The sequence below is a fragment of the Octopus sinensis genome, linkage group LG20 (genome assembly GCF_006345805.1).
Source record: "Octopus sinensis linkage group LG20, ASM634580v1, whole genome shotgun sequence".
Taxonomy (NCBI): Eukaryota; Metazoa; Mollusca; class Cephalopoda; order Octopoda; family Octopodidae; genus Octopus; species Octopus sinensis.
Window position 1 is genome coordinate 5,695,894 of NC_043016.1, and position 16,909 is coordinate 5,712,802.

The 16,909-nt window shown below is 38.1% G+C and overlaps 1 protein-coding gene across 6 annotated transcripts in view; it reads right to left on the minus strand.

The window, feature by feature from the left end:
• LOC115222454 (neurobeachin) overlaps nt 1–16,909 on the minus strand; it is a 322,620-nt gene that overhangs the window by 2,338 nt on the left and 303,373 nt on the right. For 4 of the 6 annotated variants that reach the window (XM_036511698.1, XM_036511695.1, XM_036511694.1 and 1 more), the window contains 4 exons: nt 15,394–15,549; nt 10,371–10,538; nt 6,538–6,660; nt 3,205–3,401 (listed from right to left, as the gene is read on the minus strand). In XM_036511698.1, coding sequence (XP_036367591.1) covers nt 3,205–3,401; nt 6,538–6,660; nt 10,371–10,538; nt 15,394–15,549 — 644 coding nt within the window. The remainder of the gene's footprint in view (nt 1–3,204; nt 3,402–6,537; nt 6,661–10,370; nt 10,539–15,393; nt 15,550–16,909) is intronic. The other 2 variants (XM_036511699.1, XM_036511696.1) reach the window with 1 other exon arrangement.

Genomic DNA, 16,909 nt, shown 5'->3' on the forward strand with positions numbered 1-16,909 from the left:
ATTATAAGTATTACATGAATACAGGCATATATTTTGAAAGTGAAATATATGAGTGATGTGTTTGGAATCTGTGAGAGAGAGATAGAGAGAGAGAGAGAGAGATATACATCTTTGACAAATAATTTGAGCTGAAATCCTGTGTTAAAAAACTAAAAGAATTACATCATAGAAGAATCATCTTAACATTTAAAAAAGACACACACACACACATACAATAACATATATATTCATATTTGTTCTATCAATGTACAGAATGTATAAAAAAAATATTCTACATTTATGATCTGCTGTCTTGAGGGTCTATTCCGCTGCAATATTAGTGGCCACATAAAAAATGTATAACTTTGATACTCAGTAGTGTAAACTGAAACAACACATAAATATATAAATATGAGCACATGTTCACAGACACGCACACACATCTATAAGTGTGTGTGTGTGTGTATATACAGGGTGCAATGGGTAAATTGTCACCATTTTATATTTTTAATTTTATGCATTGTTCATTTTTGATTTTGTCTACTATAGAGTATGGTAGGGTCAGTTGGGCACCATCCGTGAGAAAAACAGCACCATGATGCAATTCATTCTGCCAGAAATTTGTAAACGACATGCTGTACTGTTTGGCATTTGTGCAGGAAGCTCCAATATGAACATTTCAGAGAGTTTGGGTGTCAGTCTGAGTTTTTACCATGCCCCCAAAACATGTAACGAGAGTGATAAAAATCAAACATCCACTCAACATCATGGTGTTTGGAGTTATCACTAGTGATGGCAATGTTATGCTTCCATTCATCTTCTCACATGGCTTCAAACTCAATACAAAAGGAAGTAGTGCTGCCTTGGGTCAAGAGGGTGGCTGCTGGAAGATCCTGTCCAGCAACAAGATTCCGCACCATACAAGCAGGAGAACCCAGACATGGCTGTCAGACAATTTCTGCAACCACATCACCCCTAACATTTAGCCACCCACCTCCCCAGATTGCAACCTTCTCGATTATTATGTGTGTGGCACAGTTGAGTGAAAGACCAGCAAAACTCCTTGTAACACCAAAGATGAATTGAAGGCAAGGATTATGGTAGCATTCATCAACTTAAACAAGGACACAGTCCAGAAGAGTTGCAGGAGATTCGGAAGTTGTCTGGAAACTGTAGTTGAAGCCAATGGTGAATTTATTGAATAAATTTACTCTTTAGTATTTCAAGATATTTTTATGTAATTTCGGTAAATGTATATGTTAAAATGAGATGTCAGTGTCTTCATTTTTGTGTAATTTAGATGACAGTTTATTTATCACAGCCTCTGTATGTGTGTGTGTGTATATATATATATATATTTATCTACGTGTGGAGTCATTCACTTGTGAATTTCATCACACACAACATGGACCAAATATATATTCAAATAAGTAAAACATAATATCAGGAATAGCGATAGCGAAACCGGTCGATATATCAAAACTATGTAAGTGTGCGTATTTTCCTTTTTTAATTTCTTATATACATTACAACCCACCACGTGGGGATAATCGAAATTCCTCTTTTCTGTTACTACTACTACTATATATATATATATGGAAATGGATGTGTGGCATTTAATTAGATAATAATAATGGAGCCACTACATGGTTTCCTTATAGAAATAACAACCAAATCTCTCTCAGATTACATTCTACCATCTTAGAGGTACGACAAATTAGATAAAGTGGTTGTGTACACTGTAATTAAAAAAAGTTGAGATGGTTGAGGCTGGAATCCCTTTGATCATGGTCTTGCCCAATCAGTGTCAGACTGGATCAAATTAACAACAACAATAACCCCCCCCCACACACACACACAATACTATCATATCATCTGTATAAACATGTAGCTAAATGGATGACTGTTGGTTTTGTAGAGCAAGCCATGTGTGTATGTGTGTAGCATGAAGCTTTGGCATATGTGGCGCAGATATAATGGAAACCTTCCCAAGAGTATATATTTTCTTTATGAGGAGTTATCCTTGAGCAGAAGGGTAGCTTTTCCTTTTTAGACAAGGTAGTGTTTATACCACATATTATATGATCAGCCTCATATTATACCACATATCAGCCTCATCATCGTTTAACGTCTGCTTTCCATGCTAGCAAGGGTTGGACGATTTGACTGAGGGCTGGCGAACAAGACTCCAAACTGATCTGGCAGGGTTTCTACAGCTGGATGTCCTTCCTAACACCAACCACTCCGAGAGTGTAGTAGGTGCTTTTATGTGCCACCAGCACGAGGGCCAGTCAGGCAGTACTGGCAACGGCCATGTCCAAATGGTGCTTTTTACGTGCCACCTGCACAGGAGCCAGTCCAGCAGCACTAGGCTCATCCTCATATGATCACATATTATATGATCAGTGAGGAGGGTATTAAAGGCTCAGACACCTGGCTCTATCTGTCCTTTAGTTAAACATTCTCACAAGATTTTTGGGTATCTTTAGTGTGATTCACTCTGTGGTAAGCATTTGAGCCTTGTTTCTGGTTTGAAGGTATTTTTCCCCTTCCTATAATGGAGGCCTTGTAAAGAGTTGTAGGCCCTGTCCTTCCCCTTATGACTATTTCATTGACACAAATAAAATAAAAAATCTACATCCAATCATGAAACTGGCATTGTGGTAAGTTTGCTTTCCAACCACATGGTTGTGGGTTCAGTCCCACTGCATGACACATTGGGCAAGTGTCTTATACCAACCAAAGCCTTGCAAGTGCAATTGGTAGATGGAAACTCAAAGAAGCCTTTTGTGCATTGTGTGTGCATGAGCACATGTGTGCGTGTGTGTGCACACATATTTGTGTGTTTCTGTGTCTGCTTCTTCCCCACTATTGCTTGACAACCTGTGTTTGTGTGTTTACATCCCCATAACATAGCAGTTCAGCAAAAGGGATTGATGGAATAAGTACCAAGCTTAAATATAAGTGGATTCATTCAAAGGCAGTGCACCAGCATGGCCACAGTCTAATAACCAAAACAAGTAAAAGATAAAAATGAAGTTGAATATATTGGATAATGCAGTCCTAATCAAACAAAAAAATATGATGTGGTCATGGTTGGAATGTCTTTGACAATAGGTCAACAGTAAAAGACTAAATTTCAAACAGAGAGAATACACTAACTGTGTTTGAGAAAAAAGTTTCAAAGAATTCATTGCATATAAATGATAACACAGTGTTATTTACCAAAATATTGTCTTTGTGTTTCTCATACTGTAGAAGCCTGCCATTCACTGTGAAGCTGCAGATATTTCCTGAATCAAATTTCACAAGAACAAAAGCTTCTCTTGACATTGTGATCAACTCTGGGGAGAAGCAGTTTTTGGGAGGATCTAAAGATTGGAGTAAATCTCCTGTCAGTGTGTGAACAAGGCAAGGACCATCTGAAATAAAAAAAAAAATTTTTTTAGGAAGGATAATATTCATATTTCTTTATTATTATTATTATTATTATTATTATTATTATTATTATTATTATTATTTGTGGAGAGAGGAGAGTTTAGACACAATAAAGCTTTGTGGTTTGGTGGGGAATAATAATAATAATAATATTTTTAAAAAAGGATTGACGTAATTCTTCACAAAGGTAAACAGTCAAGACGAAGAGCATGATTCGATTGTAAGATATTTTATTGGTTGAAAGATATTTCAACAGTACATCTGTCTTTGTGGAGTTCAAAATATGAGGTGATAAAGATTCAAAATTACAGAAATTTATATTTAAAGTATGAACGAGAGCAACCAGCATCCAAACGTTGATGGAATCACATCATCAGCTTTTAAGTTACAATTTTATAACAGGTGAAAAGAAAAAAACAGAAAAAGATAGAAGAAAGAGGAAAGGAAAAAGAAGAATATTTAATCAAACAGTTTTATATGAATTTGATGAAATTCCCCTGTCATTTTGTTCATCCCTTCAAGGTGTGATGTTAATAACCTGCAAACATATTTCTCCTCATACATTCTGAGAAGTGAAAGCGAAGTAAATTCAGAATATTTTCTGAGAATATGCACTTTCAAGTCTTCTTCAAATTTGCAGCCGCTTGAAACAAAATGTTCAGCAAGTTCTGTCGAACTACTGTTATTGTGGCTGATATCGAATCTGTGCCCATTAAACCTTTTGTTTAATTGTTCCGTTGTACAACCAACATAAATTAAGTTGTGTTTTGTGCATTGTGCAGCATACACCAAATGGGAATCTTTACATGTTCCACCTTCTGTATAAATCATAACATTTCTGTTATGATTTCTGATGGAATTCACTTCACTCATGTTGTTGCACAATGAACAGGGCTTACCTCCCTTGCAGCTGTTCTTTATGGTACAGCGTGTAGATACTCCAATGTTCGTTTTCTTGGAGTCAGATATAGAGGTCAATAATTCTCTTATATTCTTATTCAGTCTAAAAGCTACAATAGGTGGCTGAGGAAATATCTGTTTGAAACGAGGATATTTTGTCACCCCATGCCAATAACTTTCTTGCAAATGAAATAGCTAAGATTAGCAAAGATAGTCAAACCTTCACACATAGTTTTAGCAAACACAATACAATAGATGACAGAATTCCTTTAGTGATTAACTGGCACCGAAATTTCACTGGCATTTCAAAAGTGTTGCATGGAAGTTACCAGAAAGCGCATATTCTCACAAAATATTCTGAATCTGCTTCACTTTCACTTCTCAGAATGCATGAAGAGAAATATGTTTGCGGGTTATTAACATCACACCTTGGAGGAATGAATAAAATGACAAGAGAATATCATCAAATTTGATTAAATATTCTTCTTTTTCTCTTTTTTCTTTCCTTTTTTTCTGTTGTCTTCTTTTTTCTGTTTTTCTTTCTGCCTGTTATAAAATTGTAACTCAAGAACGGATGACGTCATTCCATCAACGTTGCTTTCCTTCATAATTTACGTTTAAATTTCTATAATTTCTATTTTTATCACTTCTAATTTTGAACTTGACAAAGACAGACTTACTGCTGAAATATTGTTCAACCAATAAAATAGCTATTACAATTGAATCGCACTCTTCGTCTTATTATTGTTAATAATAATAATAATAATAATAATAAATAATAATAATAAAAATAATAATAAAAAAAAAATAACAATAATAATAATAATAATAATATAATAATAATAGTAATAATAATAATAATAATAATAATAATAATAACAATAATAATAATAAAAAAATAATAATAATAAATAATAATAATAATAATAATAATAATAATAATAAATAATAATAATAAAAATAATAATAAAAAATAATAATAATAACAATAATAATAATAATATAATAATAATAATAATAATAATAATAATAATAATAATAATAATAATAATAATAATAATAATAATAATAATAACTACAATAACCAGCAGCAGGGGCAGCAGTGCTGGCAAATATCTTAATTCTATAATTTAGTAATCAAGAATTGTAGTAAATAAAAGCTGCAGTTAATAAAATGAGTTGGTTGCTAAAAAAAAAAGATTAATGACTTTTAAGTGCATGAAATTGGAGTCTGTAACAAAGACATGTAATTAATAGTAGGGGGAGAAATAATTATGATTAACTACAACTAATAATAATAATAAAATAATAATAATAATAATAATAATAAATAATAATAATGATGATAATAATAATAATAGTAGTATCATTATTATTATTATTATTATTATTATTATTATTATTATTATTATTATTATTATTATTATTATATGAAGTGGTAAGCTGGTAGAATTGTTAGCACACTGAACAAAGTGCTTTTCTTCTGGCTCTTTGTATGCTGAGTTCAACTACCACTGAGGTCAATTCTGCCTTTCATCCTTTTGGGGTTGTTAAAATATATGCCAATTAAGTACTGAGTTCAATGCAATTGACTTCCCTCTCCCCTTCAAAATTGCTAGCCTTGTGCTAAAATTAAAAAGAATTGCTGCTGTTGATGATGATGATGATCATCATCATCATCATCATCGTCGTCATCATCATCAACCCTTCAGTATTCAAACTGGCTATATCTGACCAGTTTTATGTCCAAACCGACCAGATCCAGCTTCTCACACTTCACCCTGCTACGTCCTTCCAAAAATAAGGAATCACCCTACGAAACCTTGAAGCTACCAAACAATGCATAATTAATCCCAAACAATGTGAATATGAATTCCATACGGTTAAGGTGGTGAGCTGGCAGAACTGTTAGCAAGCTGGGCAAAGTACTTAGCAGTATTTTGTCCATCTTTATGTTCTGAGTTCAAATTCCTCCAGGGTCAACTTTGCCTTTCATCCTTTCAGGATTGATAGAATAAAGTACCATTTGGGTACAGGGGTCAATGTAACCATCTCACCCTCTTCCCAAAAATTGTTGGCCTTCAGCTAACATTTGAAATCATTATTATCATTATTGTTTAATAAAGGGAGTGGGGGTGGGGTATTGTTGTTGTTGTTGTTTTTCTTCTTCTTCTTCTTCTTATTATTATCATTATTATTTTTTTTTTTCAGAATACTTACTTCTGGAACCACTGATGACCAATCCTAGCTCAGAAAGAACAGCCACGCATATAACCTCAGTTTGGTGACCAGTCAATGTAGCTTTTGGGGTTGGCTTCTCAGCAGCTGAAACAAAGACAGCATCTATTATTCAATTATATATTTTCAAACACAAGTTTGTAAATCAAAAATTAAATGAAATTTCACTACATCTTTATGTTTTTCCCAGTCACTGTCACTCACCTTTATACAATGAAGGGTAGCCAAGCATCTTTAACAAGATACTTGGGCCTGCTCTATTACATTCTAACCTCTCAACACCTAGCATAAAGTCACCTGTCTAATGTCAAATACTCCTTCCCCTACTTAACGAAGGGGAAATTTTCCTTTTCTTCTCTTGCAAGTTACATAGTGATCTCAATAGAGCTGAGGGCACATAAATACCCAGCACACTTTGTAAGGTGGTTGGCAATAGAAAGGGCATCCAGCCACAGAAAACCTGGTAAAAGCAGATATTGGAGACCAACATAGTCTCAGGGCTCGAAAAATCCTGCCAAATTATCTGACCGATGTTAGCTTGGGAAATGGACATCAATCATTGATACCAAAAAGGATGATGATGATGATGGTCATAAAACTCCAGCAGTACTTGTTCACTGTAGTGTGAGCGAGGGAGGTTTGCGTTTTTTTTTTTTTGCAACATCACACCTCTCCCACAACCCCACACAGAGGACACGATGTACATCATTGTCACACTCAACAATACTGACCACCCTGCTAATCACGTGCGCGCGCACACACACACACACACTCCGTTGTCGCTGCTGTTGCCGCCACCACCACCACCACCACCACCACCGTCGCCATCACTCAGCTCAGAAATCCTTATTATTACTGTAATTATCATCCTGTTCGCTCTCCTCCTCAAGGTTTAATATTTTGGTTGTTTAACCAATTAGATTCCTTCTCGGTTATTTTTCCATTGATTCAGATTTTTTTTTAAATAATTAAAAAAAAACAATAAAGAATTTGGAAAAACTGATGCAAACACACACGCACACACATTCAGCTCTTACAAGCCATAGGTTCCACGAGCTGAGGAATTATGATTGGCCAGGAGGATGCAAGCTGATTTATGGTTGGCCTCCAAGAGTTACGTGACGATGTCACATAAAATGCATTTGATCCAGTGTCATGTAAAAGCACCCAGCCCCACACTGTAAAGTGGTTGGTGTTAGGAAGGGCATCCAGCCATAGAAACCAAGCCAAATCAGACTGGAGCTTGGGGCAGCTTCCCAGCTCTGGTCAAACCATCCAATGCATTTCAGCATGGGAGACAAATATTACAGGATGGTGATGATGATGATGGTAATGATGATGACACTTAATGATTGGTAGCCTTGTGTAGTTGATTGATCAGATACTCATACTGCAGACATGGCAACATAGTCAATAGTTCAGTCACTTTATATTCAAAAGGTTAACTTCATGTAGTTTGTAGCTATTTAACCCCAAGTCAACCCTGACAAGTAGACCATTGACCAAAGACACCTTAATCACAACCATGCCTGTCTATTCACATCCAACATTGCTATAACCACATTATCCAGTGTGTCCTTTCTTAATCATATGATGTGATTTGAAGGAGACTTGGGTGCTATTTCTAGCACGTCCTGCAACTATTTAAAGACTCTCTAGTTAGCATAAATTTGGAAACAAAGAACCAGATCACCTGAAAGGGCTGTCTATGTCACATCCAGTAGTGTGATTATCTCTTACCTGGCTCCTGCTTTGAAATCAGAACTGAAGACCATCCCTTAAAAGTTGCTTGGGGTTAAGGAACCATAAAAACCTAAGAACATTTCATAATTAAAAGATACTCTTTTAAAATTGCTCTAAATGTTAAGTCTTACTGTTATCAGAGATCTTTCCTTGGCAACAGCACATCCTTAACATTGCTACGATGATCACGTCCTAGTGACTGGTTCCTCTGTTCAGGGCAGCCAGAAGATAACTTCAGCTCCAATAAATTTTTTATATTCTACAAAGCTTGGGTGGGATCCAAAACAGAAGTATTACCCTCACATATGAAACAATCCCGAAGTTACACACAGACATTGCTGACTGCAGCCAAAAAATGACCACCCAACTGATTGGTTTGTAGATATTTAACCCTTTCATCACTATATTTATTTTGAGATGGTCTGTGTTTCTTTCAATTACTTTAAATATTACAAAGAATTTAGTAAAATAACTTGGTTATCATTAAGCTAGTGTTAGGAACATAAAATGTGACTAAGGTTTGGTGGAAGATTTTAATACAAAACTTATGGAAACAAGACATTTGTACTCAGAGCCAGAGGCAGTTTCAGCCGGGTTGGTAACGAAAGGGTTAAAGACATTGTCCAGCCACTAGCAAACAGGCACCCTAGATCCTCTCTCTGACACCAAAAACTGGCGCTCTGTAGGTTACAACAAGGGCTTCAGTTCATCCAATCAGAAGAACAGCCTGCTCATGAAATTAACATGCAAGTGGCTGATTACTCCACAGACATGTGTACTCTTAACATAGTTCTCAGGGAGATTCAGCATGACATAGAATGTGACAAGGCTAACCCCTTTGAATTACTGGTACAACTGATTTTTGCCAGCCGCATGGACTGGAGCAATGTGAAATAAAGTGTCTTGCTCAAGGGTACAACACGCTACCAGGAATCAAAATCACAACATTACGATCATGAGCTGAATACCCAAATAACTAACCCATGCCCTTCACGAGAACAAAAGTTTCAGCACCCCCGATACTCCCAGCCCACTCATCACCCTTGCTGAATCTAATTCCCCAGGTTCCAGACAAATCTCTGTACCCAATCCTTCCTTTGTGGAACAATGGTCCTCTGAAATTCCCTCTTTGTTCATTTCTCTATCAAAGACGTTGACTTAGAAAGGCTGTGGGCACCGCCCCTTATTCCAGACCCAGCAAGTAAGAAAGAAAAACAAAATCAAACAAAGAAACAGGGTTGACAATTACAGTGATCAAACATTAAAAAACAACCTGCTATTGATGTGTAAACCCCAGATCAATCCAACTTGAGTAAATTCATGGAAAAAAAGATACTTGTTCCAGTTGTGCCCACCCCATCTTTTATTCAGACATACATTGTACAATGTATAATTTAGAAGTAACAGCTGGTGTTGCTGTTTAGCCCCAGGTTAATTTGATCCAACAGACTTGTAATCAAAACCATTCCTGTAACCATTTAAGTCTTTCTCTATACCAGGGGCTATACTGTTCAAAGTGCATTTTCTTCAGATGGTTGATTGTAATTTGAGAGAAATTGCCTGCTATTTCTAACAAGTCATTCCTCCTTTGGCTTTGAAAGGAACCAGAAAACAGGATCTGTACCTGTTGTCTGTAGCTCAACCACCACTACCACCGCTGCTGCCGCCACCACCACCACCATCATCATCGTTTAGCATCCGCTTTCCATGCTAGCATGGGTTGGATGGTTCGACCGGGGTCTGGGAAACCAGGAGGCTGCACCAGGCCCAGTCTGATCTGGCAATGTTTCTACAGCTGGATGCCCTTCCTAGCACCAACCACTCCGTGAGTGAAGCGGGTGCTTTTTACGTGCCAGACGAGGCTGGCAAACAGCCACGATCAGATGGTGCTTTTTACGTGCCACTGGCACGGAGGCCAGTCGGGGCGGCGCTGGCAACGGCCACGTTCGGATGTTTCTCTTACGTGCCACCGGCACTGGTATCACAGCTGCAATTTCCATTGATTTTTGATCGATTTTGATTTTGATTTTGATATCACTGTATGATATATATCATTAAAAATAAGTACTTACTTCCAATATCTCCAATTATTGCTTGGTTGCGAGCATTGAACTGCCAGACCATCACAGTGCAGTCTTTGGAACCGGTAACAATGTAACAGTCATAATTGGTATTATTCTCTGACTTAGTGATGCAAGTGACTATGTCAAAGTGACCATATATGACTTGAACTATTCTTGCTGTAAAAACAGAAATGTTAAAAGAATGGCAACATGAATAGAAGAACCAGATACGATAAAGGAAGGCAGTCCAGAAAGTAGCATTGTTGTTCTGGTTCTTTTAATAGACGTGTGTGTGTGTGAGTAGACATAACACAGCTAGTATATATTAAATGCATTAAGAATAAAGAGTAATTAATAATAATTAATCCAGAATAAATTATAAAGGATTTAATTAATACGGAAGTAAGGTTAAACTATACACACACACAAACGAAGGTTATATCGAAAGTAATACAAACTTTTTTACAACAGACATATGTCGTTCAATTCATGCATTTTTGTAGAGTAACTCTTCCGCTACAATAACCCTTCTTCCTGTTCTTTATTGTAGGCAAAACAGTGGGTTCTAAGCAGAAACGGCACGTCGTTATAGAGTCGTTAACGAAGAAAGGGAATTGGCTATCCAATATCCACAGGTGTGCTACAGGTTGTTTACAGAGATGATGCAACTGACAAGAACAATGTGCACAGATGAATGAAGAAGTTTGAAGAATAGGAAACCAGTATTGAAGCCAAATCTTGTGGAACCGAAGACCATTAACTGTGAATGCTGACATGAATCGCCAGTAAGAGAATAAAGTGATTCACATTGACAGACAAACCCTAATCAGTAAGTTTGCTGCACAACTGGATGGCAAACACAATGCATTACAGAAGTAAGGAGGAAGACTTTGGGTATCAGAAAATGTGTATAAAGTGAGTAGCTCAGCAGATGACACCTGATTTGTAAGAGAGGTGGGTGCCCTGATCAGCTGGAAGCATTTGAAACCAACAGAAATGTGAAATGAAGATGCAGATCTTTATGATCTAAAAACAAATGCTCAGCCCACGGAATGGCATCACACTTCTTTTCCAAGAGCTAAAGTTCAAGAACCTGCTGTAACTGGCACAGAAATTGGTGGGGGACTGCTGTCTGAAATGACAAGGGCATCATTCTCTTTGAGATTTTCTGGAATGTGGCTGTAGTGTGAACAACAATCTGTACATTATTGAGTCACTCTAAAAGCTAAGAGAGGCCATTACAAACAAGGGACCAAATAAGGATATGGAAACTATCCAAAACATTCACTCTGATAATGTGCAACTACATAGCTCTTTGGCAAAAAACAGGAAGATCCTGAAACAAACTGAGACAGTTCTTAAGAGGAGATGACAATTATCCAGCTGCTGTTATTGAAGAAGGTTCTTCTTTGAAAATTTCAAGCTGCTTGAAAGCCTCAGTTCATAAAAATCAATATTATCAACTTCTAACCAGGCTAATGGAGAATTTCCCTTGATGACAATAAACTGAATGGAGTTGTCTCCCCCTACACTGCAGGAACACAAAAATATTATCACCACAATCCTTAACCCTTTCGTTACTGTATTTATTTTGAGATGCTCTGTGTTTCTTTCAATTACTTTAAATATAACACCGAATTTAGAAAAATAACTTAGTTACCATTAAGCTAGTGTTAGCAACATAAATTGTGACTAAGGTTTGGTGGAAGATTTTAATTCAAAACTTATGAAAACAAGATATTTGTATTACAGAACCAGAGCCGGTTTCAACCGGGTTGGTAACGAAAGGGTTAAATCTGCAATATATATGATCATGTGATCAGCATTAACCAATGATGACCAACCTTACAAATGCCCTAAGGATATCACAGTTTTCACATTTATCATCCGGAAGATAATGCATGCTTATATCTTGTGTACATATGTGAATGCCTAAGTATTGATTGAATAAATAACGAAATGTTACCCAAAATAATAAAAATAAATTCTACATCATGGATTCAGTGCCCTGATTGTTCACACACACACAAAGCATTTACTGTGTAATGCCAGAATTTCCTTAAATATCAGCAATTTTTGTAATGTTACAACACCATTTGAAAAAATTGAAGACATAGGCGCAGGAGTGGCTGTGTGGTAAGTAGCTTGCTTACCAACCACATGGTTCCGCGTTCAGTCCCACTGCGTGGCATCTTGGGCAAGTGTCTTCTGCTATAGCCCTGGGCCGACCAATGCCTTGTGAGTGGATTTGGTAGACGGAAACTGAAAGAAGCCTGTCGTATATATGTATATATATATATATAGGCGCAGGAGTGGCTGTGTGGTAAGTAGCTTGCTAACCAACCACATGGCTCCGCGTTCAGTCCCACTGCGTGGCATCTTGGGCAAGTGTCTTCTGCTATAGCCCTGGGCCGACCAAAGCCTTGTGAGTGGATTTGGTAGACGGAAACTGAAAGAAGCCTGTCGTATATATGTATATATATATATATATAGGCGCAGGAGTGGCTGTGTGGTAGGTAGCTTGCTAACCAACCACATGGTTCCGCGTTCAGTCCCACTGCGTGGCATCTTGGGCAAGTGTCTTCTGCTATTAGCCCTGGGCCGACAAAGCCTTGTGAGTGGATTTGGTAGACGGAAACTGAAAGAAGCCTGTCGTATATATGTATATATATATATATAGGCGCAGGAGTGGCTGTGTGGTAGGTAGCTTGCTAACCAACCACATGGTTCCGCGTTCAGTCCCACTGCGTGGCATCTTGGCAAGTGTCTTCTGCTATAGCCCTGGGCGACCAAAGCCTTGTGAGTGGATTTGGTAGACGGAAACTGAAAGAAGCCTGTCGTATATATGTATATATATATATAGGCGCAGGAGTGGCTGTGTGGTAGGTAGCTTGCTAACCAACCACATGGTTCCGCGTTCAGTCCCACTGCGTGGCATCTTGGGCAAGTGTCTTCTGCTATAGCCCTGGGCCGACCAATGCCTTGTGAGTGGATTTGGTAGACGGAAACACTGAAAGAAGCCTGTCGTATATATGTATATATATATTATAGGCGCAGGAGTGGCTGTGTGGTAGGTAGCTTGCTAACCAACCACATGGTTCCGCGTTCAGTCCCACTGCGTGGCATCTTGGGCAAGTGTCTTCTGCTATAGCCCTGGGCCGACCAAAGCCTTGTGAGTGGATTGGTAGACGGAAACTGAAAGAAGCCTGTCGTATATATATATATATATATAGGCGCAGGAGTGGCTGTGTGGTAGGTAGCTTGCTAACCAACCACATGGTTCCGTGTTCAGTCCCACTGCGTGCATCTTGGGCAAGTGTCTTCTGCTATAGCCCTGGGCCGACCAAAGCCTGTGAGTGGATTTGGTAGACGGAAACTGAAAGAAGCCTGTCGTATATATGTATATATATATATAGGCGCAGGAGTGGCTGTGTGGTAGGTAGCTTGCTAACCAACCACATGGTTCCGCGTTCAGTCCCACTGCGTGGCATCTTGGGCAAGTGTCTTCTGCTATAGCCCTGGGCCGACCAAAGCCTTGTGAGTGGATTTGGTAGACGGAAACTGAAAGAAGCTGTCGTATATATGTATATATATATATATAGGCGCAGGAGTGGCTGTGTGGTAGGTAGCTTGCTACCAACCACATGGTTCCGCGTTCAGTCCCACTGCGTGGCATCTTGGGCAAGTGTCTTCTGCTATAGCCCCGGGCCGACCAATGCCTTGTGAGTGGATTTGGTAGACGGAAACTGAAAGAAGCCTGTCGTATATATATATGTGTATGTGTGTGTGGGTCTGTGTTTGTCCCCTTAGCATTGCTTGACAACCGATGCTGGTGTGTTTACGTCCCCGTCACTTAGCGGTTCGGCAAAAGAGACCGATAGAATAAATACTGGGCTTACAAAGAATAAGTCCCGGGGTCGATTTGCTCGACTAAAGGCGGTGCTCCAGCATGGCCGCAGTCAAATGACTGAAACAAGTAAAAGAGTAAAGAGAGAGTATAAGAATCTTCCCTACTTAAAAAATAAGGCAGTTATTATTTTAAGATATTTTACTAAATACATTAAAATCTATTTCATTATTACATTTGAAGAAGTAAACTGATCATTAAGTTTTGCAGGGTTTTACAGAAGGATAAGGTTAATACAATTAATGGGGTTAAACACAATATAATAAGATAAAATATCAACACAAGATGGATATACCAAACAAGATAACAATGTGTAGCGTATGCTTGAGGGAAATTCCTCTCCTCTCTGTTATATATACATAAATACGGATGTAGTAGATAACAGCTAGCCTTTGGCCACACTTTTAGACCCTGTTGAGTCCACTACTCTGATTGGTTTGTATTGGCGCAATTTGTTTCTTGCTCTATTGCATGCAAAAATGCAACCCCACCAGTTGCAGCCTTCAAATAAGGTCACATGAGACAGTCTGTTCTAAACCCTGACTGCTCCCTATAAAAACTCCAGCTTCTCCGCATCTTGGGCTCATTGGTCCCAGACCTTTTAAGGTCTAGCCACTGACCACACAGGACACAGCCAGTTCCAGTGACAACACAACAGCAGCCACATAGAGACTCATCGACTTTGTCCAACAGCATTCGAAAACCTCCTTCCCTGTCGCCACCATTCGTCCTAACATCAACATCGGTAGATGGAAACTGAAATAAGCCCATTGTGTATATGTATGTAAGTGTGTGTGTGTGTTTCTCTGTGTGTGTGTGTGGTTTGTGTGTGTGTGTGGTGTGTGTGTGTGTGTTTGTGTGTGTGTGTGTGTGTGTGTGTGTGTGTTTGTTTGTGTGTGTGCATATCTTTGTGTCTGTCTCCACCACACCATCACTTGACAACTAGTGTTGGTGTGTTTACGTCCCTGTAACCTAGCAACTGGCAAAAGAGATGATAGAACAAGTACCAGGCTTTAAAAAAATAAGTCACTAAAACCCTTTAATTTGGTGCTCCAGCATGGCTGCAGTCAAATGACTGGAAAAAGGTAAAAGATAAAAGATAATAAAATCATTGAGAAAAATTACCATAATCAGTGGCAAAGATGCGGAAACTTTTATCCCAAAATCCGCAAGCAAAAATGAACCTGTTATCCGCTGTAGTGACAAAACTTGAGTGAGTGACTTTGAGCCGTTGATCAAAGTTATCCCCGAGCGTCCTTCGATGTAAACCAGTATTCTGAGCTACAAAACAAAACAATATTCATATGAAACAAAAAACACAAACTCAAAACAAATCAGGCTAATTAATAACATAAGTCACGATTACTTTAAGACTATTATATTATTACTATCATATGGTAATTTACAGTCTATATAGGACCTGATAGTTATTCAGTGTTATAACTTAAAATAGTTGTTGTTTAGGCCATCCCTGGACAAGTAGATGTATGTTCAAAGGCCTTACAGCCTTGACCTTCATCTTTTACTTTCAGCCCAAGTATATCTGAGTGAAATTATCTAATTTATCCCATATTTTAAGGTGGTAGGTAAACAAGAGGAGACTTGGGAACTATTTCTAGCAGGGCCAGTGAGCACATTGAAGATCTTTTTGTAGGATTGAATATAATTTAAAGTGCCAGGTGTATATATATATTGCTGGTGATATGGAAATAATAATAATAATAATCCTGTCTTCTAAAGGCACAAGGCCTGAAATTTGGGGGAGAAGGGACTAGTCAATTACACTGACCCCAGTGTTCATTGATACTTAATTTATCGACCTCAAAAGGATGAAAGACAAAATCAACCTCAGCAGAAATTGTGCTCAGAACATGAAGACAGACAAAATGCTCCTAAGCATTCTGCCTGGCATGCCAACAATTCTACTAGCTCACATCATCATCATCATCATCATCATCATTATTATTATTATTATTATTATTATTAATAATAATAATAATAACAATAATAATAATAATTCTCGTTTATTGGCCACAAGGGCTAACAAAAATCAAATAAAACATTTAAGGACAAAATACAGGACGAAAGTTACAAAAAGGGTTTTGTCCGTTTGAAAAGTCTGTGTAAAAATGCAAGATAACAACGAAAATATATAACAAAGTAAAGCTCCCAATAGGGGGAGGTGCTTCGAAAAGGTTACTCATGGAAAAACCCATAAAAACCACAGGAGCCTGGTCAAAAAGGGGGTAGAGAGCCCTTTTCTCCTTTTATATTACCTTTTTTCACAGGTGTATCCTCAGAATTGGTCCGTTCATACTGGCCAGTCTTCTGACATTCACCCACCTTTCAATGAATTTGCTACAAGATAGCACTTCCCTCTCTACTCTCATCTTCCTTTTCAAGTGAAACTTGAAAAAGTTGATGAGACCTTGGCCAAAGAAGAAAGCATCTGACTTTAGCCCTTTCAAATGGGTCCACCATACCACCTCTTTCGCTACAGCCACTAGACAGAGGAAAATTGCCTTGCCCTCCCGGTTAAAGGAGGTCGGCGGGGCAATCTTCATCCTATACGCGACAATAGCTGTTCAACATAAACCCACAGGTCAGCAATACTCGGGCACTGGACGAGTGCGTGTAGAAT